Source organism: Filicampus tigris, chromosome 6 (assembly GCF_054856515.1).
Source record: "Filicampus tigris isolate MCC_2025a chromosome 6, RoL_Ftig_1.0, whole genome shotgun sequence".
Lineage (NCBI taxonomy): Eukaryota > Metazoa > Chordata > Actinopteri > Syngnathiformes > Syngnathidae > Filicampus > Filicampus tigris.
In genome coordinates, this window is record NC_141222.1 from 2,970,131 (window position 1) to 2,982,500 (window position 12,370).

General features: G+C 37.9%; 2 protein-coding genes across 7 annotated transcripts in view; one reads left to right on the forward strand and one right to left on the reverse strand.

Moving 5' to 3' along the window:
• Positions 1-2,623: 2,623 nt before the first annotated feature.
• On the reverse strand, positions 2,624-7,427 carry LOC147145467 (uncharacterized). 4 transcript variants are annotated; one of them, XR_015087298.1, is made up of 5 exons: positions 7,065-7,427; positions 3,949-4,077; positions 3,565-3,712; positions 3,038-3,236; positions 2,624-2,923 (listed from the first exon to the last, which is right to left on the reverse strand). XR_015087298.1 is itself a non-coding variant. In XM_086034558.1 (5 exons), the coding sequence occupies exons 1-4, from the start codon at positions 7,072-7,074 to the stop codon at positions 3,120-3,122; spliced, it is 318 nt and encodes a 105-aa protein (XP_085890684.1). In that variant the 5' UTR covers positions 7,075-7,427; the 3' UTR covers positions 2,624-2,923; positions 3,038-3,119. The 4 variants fall into 4 exon arrangements, 3 of the variants coding, with proteins under 3 accessions (XP_085890684.1, XP_085890682.1, XP_085890683.1); XM_086034558.1 differs by having other exon boundaries at positions 3,565-3,630; positions 3,949-4,073; XM_086034556.1 differs by having other exon boundaries at positions 3,565-3,630.
• The window catches only part of galnt7 (UDP-N-acetyl-alpha-D-galactosamine: polypeptide N-acetylgalactosaminyltransferase 7), a 53,815-nt gene continuing 48,056 nt past the window's right edge, over positions 6,612-12,370 (forward strand). For 2 of the 3 annotated variants that reach the window (XM_086034552.1, XM_086034551.1), the window contains exon 1: positions 6,612-7,250. In XM_086034552.1, coding sequence (XP_085890678.1) covers positions 7,131-7,250 — 120 coding nt within the window. In that variant the 5' untranslated portion in view covers positions 6,612-7,130. The remainder of the gene's footprint in view (positions 7,251-12,370) is intronic. The other variant, XM_086034549.1, reaches the window with a different exon arrangement.

Here is a 12,370-nt window from a genome sequence, read left to right on the forward strand (position 1 = left end):
AACAAGAACAGCTCCCAGCAATAGATCCACTTACATTAATGGAGATCCAAACATTACATGAGATTTTTTTTTTAATTTGTGACCACATTATTAATATATCATGGACATAAAATGCTAACGAGTTACCATAAAATAGTCACATATGGGTTAACAAAATACTAATTTGTGATTTAGATTCACATGACACAACTTTGACATCTGGGTTAGCAAATGCCGCACAAGTGTCTTTGAATAGTCTGTTCTCATCTTTAGCCTGCAATGGCAGCTTTTCCATAATGTTTTTGTAGCTTATTACCAGCCTAAAAGAAAATGCAATCTTATTTAAGTGTCACCATAGTCTTTAACCTCCCTCATTCTTGTCCAGGCCTGTTTCATGAGTTAATTTTTCGAAGATAAACCTGCTGAACCACAATCCAAAAGCAATGTCTGATTTTCAATGGTTAATATGAATTAACTTGTTATCTATTATTATTATTATTATTATTATTATTATTATTATTATTATTATTATCCATCCATCCATCCATCCATTATCACTACCGCTTATCCTCACAAGGGTCGCGGGGCGTGCTGGAACCTATCCCAGCTGTCTTCGGGCAGTAGGCGGGGGACACCCTGAATTGGTTGCCAGCCAATCGCAGGGCACACAGAGACAATCATTCGCCCTCACAATCACACCTAGGGGCAATTTAGAGAGTCCAATCAACTTACCATGCATGTTTTTTGGAATGTGGGAGGAAACCGGAGTACCTGCAGAAAACCCACGCAGGCACGGTGAGAACATGCAAACGGATCGAACCCACAACCTCTGAACTGTGAGGCGGACGTGCTAACCAGTCGACCACCATGCTATTATAATTATATTATTATTATTATTATTATTATCCATCCATCCATCCATTATCTGTACCGCTTCTCCTCACAAGGGTCGCGGGGCGTGCTGGAGCCTATCCCAGCTGTCTTTGGGCAGTAGGCGGGGGACACCCTGAACTGGTTGCCAGCCAATCGCAGGGCACACAGAGACAAACATCCGCACTCACAATCACACCTAGGGGCAATTTAGAGAGTCCAATCAACTTACGATGCATGTTTTTGGAATGTGGGAGGAAACCGGAGTGCCCGGAGAAAACCCACACAGGCACGGGGAGAACATGCAAACTCCACACAGGGAGGCCGGAGCCGGGATCGAACCCACGACCTCTGAACTGTGAGGCGGACGTGCTAACCAGTCGACCACCGTGCCGCCTATTATTATTATTATTATTATTATTATTATTATTATTATTATTATTATTATTATTATTATTATTATTATTATTATTATTATTATTATTATTATTATTATTACTATTGTTGTTATTATCATTATTATTATCATTATTATTATTATTTTAACCGAGGGGAACCAACCATTTTCTCCAAGTGTAGCGTTTGTGGAATGAGGCTGGAGATGGAGCATTACAGTACAGTATCGCCATCTTCTGGTCAGTATGAGAAATGCTGTCAGTGACAACTTTCGGGAATCTAAAACAGATATACGAGCCCTATTTCGATTTGTGTCACGTGCATATTCTATTTTTGTTTTAGAATTTAAAATGGAAAATAAAACCGTTTTTTAGACTTTTTCTTACTCGTTCCAGACAACAACATTGAAAATTGTTCTAAATACCATCTATTTTAGGAAAACTGAACATAACTGGTGAATTTTGTGGATTTTTGTTGTTTTTGTCCCTTGTAGTCTTAAAGATATGGATTCCACAAGTCTTCAGGAGGTCCGTGATAAAATCGAAGAAGTGATCTTGGTTGCTCAAGGGCTGAGTGAAGTCACCACAGTCATGAAGGACCTGTCAACACATGCCAGCAACACCAGCCGCGCCATGCTGGTTCTGACCAACCCCATGATAGCACACTTGAAGGAGGCTTTTGGTTGTTTTGTATGCAAAGGTCTGTTGTTTCATGTAATATTAAAGTCTACCTTAAAGTATGATCAAATTGAATATCCAAACGAATCAAGAATTAATTAACTTTTGCATTTTGAAGTGAAACTGTTCCTGGTCAAGATTTGAACCGTGTAGTATTTATATGAAACAGAGAAAAGATAATATATTGAACTCTAATCTTGCATTTGTATTGTCCTTTTTATTGTCTTCATCAAACAGGGCTAATGGAAGAACCTGTGATTGCCATATGCTGCAAAAGCTTTGTTGGCTGCAAAAGTTGCGTTGATCATTGGATGGTGACATCCAACCAGTGCCTCAAATGCAGGGCAGATGAGTTCTCTGTTAATGCACACAGGCTGATCAGTCTTGACAGTGTTCTCTCCATTTTGGGTGGTCTAATTAAGATGGATTAACCCTTTAAATTGTCCAGTATTATGTTGTGTGATTTCAACCGGATTACCTCTGTTATAGCACATCTGGCTAATTGCCTTGTTAAAAGTCAAGATGGATTTTTGCACTCTATACAGCCGTAGTGGTTACAGAATGTTTTTATCATAAAGTATTTCTTGGTGCACTTTAGAAAAATATGTTCATTGGTTGAGGAACATTGTTTGTTTAACATTGCTATTGTAGCAAGTGTTCAATTGTTGCAATTAAAAGAAAGTAACAAAATATACAGTATATCCAGAACCAACTTGGGGTTTATTTGATTTATGTATATTGTTGCGCAATGTTTATCAGATACAGCAATGCATCCTGAAAAGATACAAAGTTGTAGTTTACCACGTTTTCTAATAAAACTGAAATATCAGGGTACTCCTCTGCAAAACGTTGTTCTACTGACAGTTTGTCCTCCTCAGGGGTCAGTTCCAAAACAGGACACTCGAGTAAGTGAAGAGCCAACATCCTGTTGGTACATGTCTGCTGCTTGGTCGGCATGTGGCAAAAACTCAGCTCCTACTTTTTTTCTTTCCTTCCTTTGCCTACAAAGCAGCATAGGTCAAAATGTCATATTTTGTTTGGATTTACTCTCAACTTGGAAAAATAATAAAGAAGTGAACCATAATGTGGTAAATATTTGTTTTCATATTACTCACCTGGGATTCTGTGTGCATTCCATGCAAGAACAGCTCTTGTTATGCCAATCTTGCACATCGCAGCTGTAAGGTTTGATGTACATTATCTGGTGACATTGTCATCCATGTTGAGTACTTCCTGATCCTGCAGCTGCATTAGGACCAAGGGGTAATTTACCCGGTTGTTGATCTCGACCCACATTCGCTCTACTGTATGAGTCTGTAGACAAGAAAACGGTACATTTGCCTGCTCAATTTAGTCTGAAAAATCACCATGGAAAGAGGAAACATGTAAAAAGTTAACAGGCATAGGAAGCAGGTGGATTGGAATTCCAAGGAGTGAAACCATTGATGTGAAAGGGTACCTACAAGCATCTCCACTCAAGGGTGCATTTTGTTAAGGTTAAGTGATATATTTTGTAAAAAAAGAAAAAAGTGTCAAATAATAGCTATATATTCCACTAACAACCATTGCCAGAGTTTTGTTATTAGTGTCATTATAGACTCAGACATAATGCACATGTGCATTAAGGAGCGCATGACCTCACCTTTGTTGACTGAGTTTGGACATATGGTTGTCTCTGCAAGTTGTGTCCGTGGGGAGGCAGCATTTCCTGCATATAGAAGGACAAGTAAAATTCCCGGCCATGGTCCACTCTGACCTAGTCCCACATTCCATATTCAAGAACTGCTGATCTAGAAATAGTAAAACATGAATCAAATGTTGACTCGTCATATGTTACATCTTCAATGTAGGATAGACCAAAAATATTACAATTTAGGAGTGCATTTTGTGCATAATTAAAAGAGAAACTCAATTTCCTTTGTGGGAGGGAAAAAAAACTAAGGTCAGCTTGTAATGTATATACTTTGTGTGTGGGTGTGTGTGTACGTATGTGCACACAGTTTAAAGTCTTACAAAGTATACTTACACGTTTGCGCATGTTGTGATAGGGACAATGAGTTGTTTTCAAAATCTTCCCCACCCGACGTTCACTAACAACCACTCTCATTGCAGACAGGTAGCCAGTCATCATCTTTCGGCCATATGTAGACCCTGTCTGATGAATACACAAAAGCTATGATACGCATGCAGGCCAATGGACTACATGAAATGTAAAATATGAAAATTGATCAGAAGTGGGCAGTATCGCAAATATGTTAAAATTGTACTCAAGGAAGATTATTGCCACAGCATCATTATGCTCGATTGCGAGTGGTCCAGGTACTGAATGGGTGAAGAGAAAAGTAACTAACTCAAGTTTAGCCGAACGTAGTGGATCAAGAGTACATCCTTCTTCATGTATACTCGAGTAAAAGTAAAACGTATGTGTATATGTTATAGCATTGTTATATGTTATATTGTAATATCGAACGTCAGAATGTCAAGCCAACTTTTTCCGGACCGTGTGGGGTCCGTGTACCTTACGTTCATTCTATTTTTAATTGTGAAACGCAAATCAAAAATCAAATTTAGGTTGTATTTTCAATTTTCATTTTTGAAACAAAAATAGGATATTCATTTTAACGCCCCTTTTAAAAAGAAACTACAAAATATGGGGAGTTTTCTGGAAATGGCACGAATTTCCGTATTTCCATTTCAATATTAAATTTTCAATTTTTACGCTTTTCAGCCGTTGGTTCGCGCTGCAGGAAGCACAAGAAGTAGTGTAGTAGCCACTAGCTTTGCTTTCAGAGCGAGAAAAAGTTGGCTTGACATTCTGACGTTCGATATAGTATTCAGTTATAGTTAGAGACCGTCCACAAATTTTATGCGCGATGGTATCAAAAGTTGACAAAACTTCTCCAAAATGACCTATATAACATACAATTTGAGGTGTAGTAGTTAGAGGCTTTGCTTTTGCACCTACTAGAGCAATCAGGATGAGAAAAAATGTTACACTTGATTTTTGGTGAATATTTGTGCCAGTTTAGCACACTCATCCTTGAATTGGCTCCAACTTCTCCCAAATGATCTATATAAGGAACATTTGAGGTGTAGTAGGAACATTTGAGGTTTAGTAGTTAAATGCCTCCCAATGCTCATCTACTACAGAAATCCATCCATCCATCCATTATCTGTACCGCTTAATCTCACAAGGGTCGTGGGGCGTGCTGGAGCCTATCCCAGCTGTCTTCGGGCAGTAGGCCGGGGACACCCTGAATTGGTTGCCAGCCAATCGCAGGGCACACAAAGACAAACATCCGCACTCACAATCACACCTAGGGGCAATTTAGAGTGTCCAATCAACTTACCATGCATGTTTTTGGACTGTGGGAGGAAACCGGAGTACCCGGAGAAAACCCCCGCAGGCACGGGGAAAACATGCAAACTCCACACAGGGAGGCCGGAGCCGGGATCGAACCCACGACCTCTGAACTGTGAGGCGGACGTGCTAACCAGTCTCCACCGTGCCCGCCCACTACAGAAATCAGAACTACAAAATGTTAATTAACTGATTTTTGGTGAATATTTTTGTCAATTTATGACACAAACAAACATAACATTTGTGGACTGTCCCTAACTCGTGAATGTCGAACGTCAAGCTAACTTTTTCTCGCTGAGCTGCACCCCAATTGTAATAAAATGGTAGAAATGTTCGCATGCGAGAGATTTAGCGCGACCATTTCTCATATTAAATATACTTAGGGTTCGAGGGACACCATTGTGTTGGTAGCTGTAAGTGCGGGCTCCACTAAATAGACGAGACCGAGACGGCTCTGAATTGGAGGGCTTGCAATCGTTTATTTTACAAAGTCAAAACAGTAACTCCCCGGGGCCACAAGAGGGGGCTCAGGGTTAGCGCATGCATTTAGTCTCTACCTGTTCTACCATAACAACTATGTCGCCCAGACTTCAAATTCGTGCCAAACCGAATCTACTTCTGTTAGCGCTGCCGTTGAAGACAGGCTAAAGCATTGCTTCCGGGTTAAGAACCTCTGGTCACTTTGTAATCGAGATTTTAAAATATCCCTGCAATTTCGCATTTTGGATTAACATATTTTGGATTCTTCGCGTTTATCTGGGAATGCAAAAAATAACAACAGGAAAATTATACATAATTCAATTTAAGAGCTATATTTTTTATGCAAAATGGCTCGTATTTTATTTTTTAAACTAGCTCCAATTATTGAAAAACGAAAAACACCCCGTTTTGTACACAGACCCTTTGGTGTATACTATGTCAAAAAATAAATGATCCAAAGTCCCATGCGTACGCACCCCCCCCCCCCCCACACACACACACAAGGAGAAAACATGCTCCACATTAAACCTCTGATTAAGTATAGATATCATGTAACATTTTATAATGTATTATTCTACCTTTAGTAATATGGGTTAAGTTAGGTATTCTCTGATAATTCAAACTAATGTCTTTATTGTTTGAACGTCATTAGACGGGAGGGCACCTCCCCGCACCGCTGATTGCGCAGGCATTATATAGGTATTTTTGTCTTATTGTAATTGCCGTATTCGTGATAAATGATGGTCGACCTTCTGCGCATGTGCGTCTTAGATCATGTAGGGGTCACGTATTGTGTTTTGACATATGTGAGAAAAATTTCCGGGACGCGTTCAATGTTCTGAGGAGCTTCAAACGTTGCAATTAAGAAACATGAGATGAGCCCACAATGTTGGGGCCCTCAACATTAGCCACAATACACTTGGAAAAGCAGTGAGCATTGATGTTCACTCAACAAGTTAATATAGACCACAATGCATTGCGACCAGGAAACAACATGGCGCAAGCGTGAATATCTTAGCGACATAGTAACGATGATGGGGACTACTTTGTAGTTATTTATATTGTGCGGGGTTATATAGTCAACGAGGGGTTGGGTATATGGTTGCATATTCGGACAAAGCCCGTGTCTTGACAATTCGGATTCGCCTACAAAACGGCGTAACCCCATAATTGTGTACTAATGGTGTACATTTGGACATAGCCTGGATGTTTGATGGGAGGAGCTAAGATGTAAACAGAAGGGCGAGGATCGAAGATGAGGAAACGAACAATTAAAGAAACGAGACTTGGCCAGTACCTACCTGCAGACATCGTAAAGTCATGCGCTCAGATGTTCACCTTTAGGCTTCATAGGAAGATCTTCCAAAATGAGAATTAAAGTGGGACTTATTTTACGGGGTTTACTTCTCATTGTTACGTTTCTAGTATTAGCGGTGTTGTGGTCTTCATTAACCAAACTGAGCGCCGGGAATCACCAAGGAGCACGGGTGAGTAAATGAATTTACACTCAAATCCCTTCAACAGGAACTACACTTTACCGAAATACTGGCCGAAACCGCTGTAGTCCAATCTTGATAGATATTAATTGATTTCTGTCTTGATAGATGGAACTTGATACATTTTTCTCACTACAGCGAAGAGTAGAGTGTTTCTATTGTAATTTGTTATGCGTCATATTTATTTAACCGTGTGGAAGTTGGCTAACATCCTGGTGTGACGTCAGAGACAGCGTTATAAAGGATAAAACAATAGTCCCCTTTATTCATTAGTTTATTCATTATTATTTTCATAGAAATTATTATTATTATTGATTCATTGAACATATAAAACAAAAAAATAAAGATCAATAGCCTACTTATCTTAATCCAGTAAAATTTATATGTTCAAGGGGAGTAGGTAGAAGTAAAACACTTGTCGAGTCCTAAGCCTTGTTCACTATAAAGTATTGGAAATCATGTTCTATTTATACGAAGGTGGGTTATTCATAAATACATACACACATATACCCGAGCATAAACCATACAAAAAAATCAACAAAAAACGATTTTTTACATATATACAAAGTAAACGCTATAAAGAGAAAGAAAAAACAAATTTATAATTATAAACAGACATGCCCCTATTATACACGTGTATGGATAATCATATTCATAAACCAAAAACTAAAGACAGTTAATTAAGAGATTCACTTTCAGTTCCTGTGTCTATACTTGATTTATATATTTTTGTAATACAATATTTTTAAACCTCTTTTTAAACACTGAAAATGATTCAAAACTTTTCAGTTCTATTTCATAATTATTCCATAAATTCACACCTTTTGAAGAAACATACATTTGCTTTATGTTTGTTCTTGTCCTTGATTTTTTTTAAAGACGCTTGTACCCCTTAGCCTATAACAACCTTCTCTGATTTTGAACAGCTTCTGGATACTGTGGCAAAGTTGATTATTGTAGGCTTTATACCGGTACATTATTTGTGCTGTTTTAAATTCAACTAAGTCATGGAATTTGAGAGTGTTTAACTTAATAAATAATGGATTTGTTGGTTCTATATAGGATGAGTGGTTGATAATTCGCATGGCTCTTTTTTCTATCTTAAAGATAGACTGAGTGTTTGTTTTATAAGTGTGACCCCATATCGTATGTCAGGTATGGCAATAGTAATGAGCAATATAATATATATAAAGATGCCTTATTTAGAATATCCTTGGTTTTATAAATGATACCTATAGTTTTTGAAAATTTTCTTTTAACATTTTCTATGTGTGATTTCCAACATAATTTTCATGTATAATAACTCCCAAGAAATTTAGTTTCATATACTCTTTCTATTTCAATAGAATTGACGATAATTTTGACTTGTTTAATTTGTTTGGTACTAAAGATTATGTACTTTGTTTTGTTTAAATTCAGAGATAATTTATTAGTGTCAAACCAGTTTTTTAATACATTTAATTATTTTTCCACAGTCTCCAGAAGGTTTTCTCCAGAACAGTACAAAGTTGTATCATCAGCATATAGAACTTTTTTTAAAATATTAGAAACACAGCAGATATCATTAATATAGAGTATAAATAGTTTAGGGCCAAGCACTGACCCTTGAGGGAGTTATCTTCAACTTGTTTGATTTCAAATTGTTAAACTGTACATACAATGTTCTGTCATTTAGATAGCTTTCAACCCATTTATTTGCCAAAGCTCTTATACCATACCTCTCTAATTTTTCCATTAATATATTGTGATCTATTGTATCAAAAGCTTTTTTTTAGGTCAATGAAAACACCAACAGTAAATTCTTTTTTATCTATACTGGTTGCGATTTCTTCCACAAGTTCCATTACTGCCATAGATGTGGTCCTTTTTTTCTCTAAAACCATACTGGTTTTCGCTTAAAAGATTGTGTTTTGTAATAAAATTGTCAAGTCCATTTTGAATTTACTCTGGAATTGTTGCAACTTTTGGGGATTTTCATACTGGTCATATTTTAACGAACTCCTTCTAGAGCATTTATCCGATCATCTTCAAACTTTGCATGCTTCATCTAAAGATGTTTAAGATGAAAACTACTGAAATCTTTTTATTTCGTTGTACGATGTTGTAGTAGCGATGCGCTGTATATCCTATAAGTGACAGCTCATTTGCCATGAAAACTGATGCTGTTTTCGAGGGTCTAAACCTTGGCGAAAACTGATGAAACTTGGCACACACATTAGACCTTGCATGAAAATAAATATTTTGGAGATTTCTTCTGTATTTTCCAAAACTGGCTCTTTAGCGCCACATACAAATTTTAAACTAAGCGTTCCCGATTCTGCGTTTAACGCATATCTGTGAAAACTGAGAGGCATATGTAACAGCCCATGATCTTAAAAATGTGTTTTCGAGTCATGTGCAAAATTAACAGGAAGCCCGTCATTTTGGCTTTATTAAGAAATTTTGCGCCTACATTGGTCTTTTATAGGTGATATTTTAACAAACCTAGACATTTTATCCGATCGGTTTCAAACTTTCTGTGTTTCATCTAAACAAATTTTTACCAAGCATTCCAGGTTCCACGTTTCATGCAGAACTGTGGAAATTGGGAAGTATATGTAACAGCCCTAGACATACAAAGATGTCTTTTGTAGTCATGTGCTAAATCCAACATGAAGTTCGCCATTTTGGCTTTATTTTTAAATTCTTCACATATATTGGCCTTTCTTGGTCATTTTTAACGAACTCATCCTAGAGATTTTATCTGATCATTTTCAAACTTTCGGTGTTTCATCTAAACATGTTTAAAATGTGAAGTTATTGAAAGCTTTTTCTTTCATCGCAGGCTGTTGCCACTGCGATGCACTGTTTAAAAAGAAAAATGCTGCAGTTTTTGAGGATCTAAACCAGTGCGAAAAATCATGAAACTTTGCACACACATTAGACCTGGCATAAAAATAAATACTGTTGAAATTTCTTGTGCTTGTTTGAAAAAAATGTCTCTATAGCCCCCCCCTACACATATTTAAGGAAGCATTCCCGGTTCTACGTTTTACCTAGATCTGTGACATCTGTAACAGGCCAAGACCTACAAAAAGTTATCTTATAGCCATAGGCAAAATCTTACAGGAAGTTTTCCATTTTGACTTTATTTTGGAATTGGCCAACATTTTTGGCCTTTTTTAGAGGTCATATTTTAACAAACTCTTCCAAGACATTTTATCCGATCATCTACAAACTTTGAGTGTTTCACCTAAACATGCTTAAGATGAAAAGTTATTTAAAGTTTTTTATTTTGTTGCACGTTGTTGCCATTGTGACGAGCCATTTGCAAAGACAAATTATGCTGTTTTTCACGGTCTAAACCTGGGCGAAACTCATGCAACTTTGGAAAAACATCAGGCATTTTTTATACTTATTGTCCTATTTACAAGTACCCCAATGTGCAAGTACCCCAATTTGGCCAGGGTTGCGAGGGCCCGTTATAGCTGCTCGCAGCTCTAGTTTTAAAAATTGTATTTACATTTTTAATTGCTTTAAACTATAGGCATATGTAGTCAATTTTTAGCGGTGCTAAGCACCCCTAAAGACAGAAAAAAAAAAAAACCCGCAAAAGTTTTGTGATTTTATATATGTATTTTTTCCGCTGTGTGTTGTTTTTAACAAGTGAAGTGATTGTAAATACATTGCAATAGCTCGAAGTTGAAATGTAATATTTGAATGATTGGTTAAAAAAATAACACGTGACACGCATCACTGGTAAGTACCATAGTACAATGCAGGCAAACATCATAGGCCTTGTCAAATGTTATTATAGTCTGTACTGTGACAAATGAATGGCCTTTGGACACCCCTGATTAAAACTATGAATTTATTTTTTACCCTGCCCCTTAATGGTGCAACGGTATTGATCAAGCATCACAGTTCGGACCGATCCGCGCAATGGTTGGTGGGAAAAAAAACCCCAGCATTCTCACATTAAAGCAACGTGCTTAGTCCGCATTCACTGTAGTAGCAGCACAGGAAGTCGAAAACCCTCATGGATCACGTAAGTCGCATCTATGGAAGCGTTTTGGCAACTTAATGCTACAGGACTTTTTTCCTGCCTCTTGTCCTGACAAGTCATTCAGACACACATGGACGCTGCAAACATACTCAACGAACACGCCGCCTCTTCAAAAGCTAACTTCAAAATAAAGCTTCCCAAATAATACATTGAGTCATTGATGCCAATGCAATAGCCTTAGTAGACTTTTACTTTAAAGTTGGCCCGTGTGATGGTGTAACAGCTAATTTGACTTACATTTTCAACGTTTCGGCTTGTCTTATTGCAGTTCTAATGCTTGCCACTAGAGGTGGGTGATTATATATCGTTATCGATATCATCGTCAATCTTGCTTTCACGATGTGTAATTTTACACTATCGAGTATTAATACTACCTCAAAGCGAGTCAGCCGACGGCCGCAAAGTATGAGGAAATGCTGAAAAATCAGTGCGCATTGACGGCGGAGGAGGAGGAAGTGATAATAATTCACAGAATCAGCGGGCAGAACCCGGTCACGTGACTCATTCCGCACTACAGCGGAGCTTTTTCCTCCACATTTCCCGGAGTGTCGAGCGGATATTCATAGCGAGGCGCGAGTCCATTTCGTCCGTAGTCTGTAAATGGTTTGGGGTTGACAAGACTGACGTCGGTGGGAATAACATCGTTAGATGTGCCAAAACGGTCACATCGAAGAGCAATTCTGTTGCACCACGAGCCATATGGATTACGAGGAAAACCTGGCGACCGCGCATGCTCACTAAACAAAAGCTTAAACTCACACACACTCAGAACCAACAAATATAAACGCATGCATACACACACTCAGTACTTTAGCGAGCAAGTCAAACATGACATCCTGGATGATCGGTTAACATTCAGTTTACACGCTTTTAGTCCGCATCATTCATAACTAGCATGTATTCCTGAGACATGTTGCACAAACTACGCCGGTTTATTAGTGTGACCCCAGCATACACCCAAACATGAATAAAGTCACAAGTCTACAAATTATAGCGATGAATGAGTGGGAAAATGCACTTTTCTGTAAATTTTTGTTTTGTTATTCAACTTTATTCTGAGAGCGTT

Bases quoted from the DNA above. Each gene is read 5' to 3' on its own strand.
- LOC147145467 (XM_086034556.1), bottom strand. From the start codon at position 7,085: ATGACTTTACGATGTCTGCAG. The intron at 3,631-3,948 runs GTAAGTATACTT...TTCTATATGCAG, and splicing joins ATCACAACATGCGCAAACGT to GAAATGCTGCCTCCCCACGG. The intron at 3,237-3,564 runs GTGAGGTCATGC...TCTTGTCTACAG, and splicing joins TCCAAACTCAGTCAACAAAG to ACTCATACAGTAGAGCGAAT.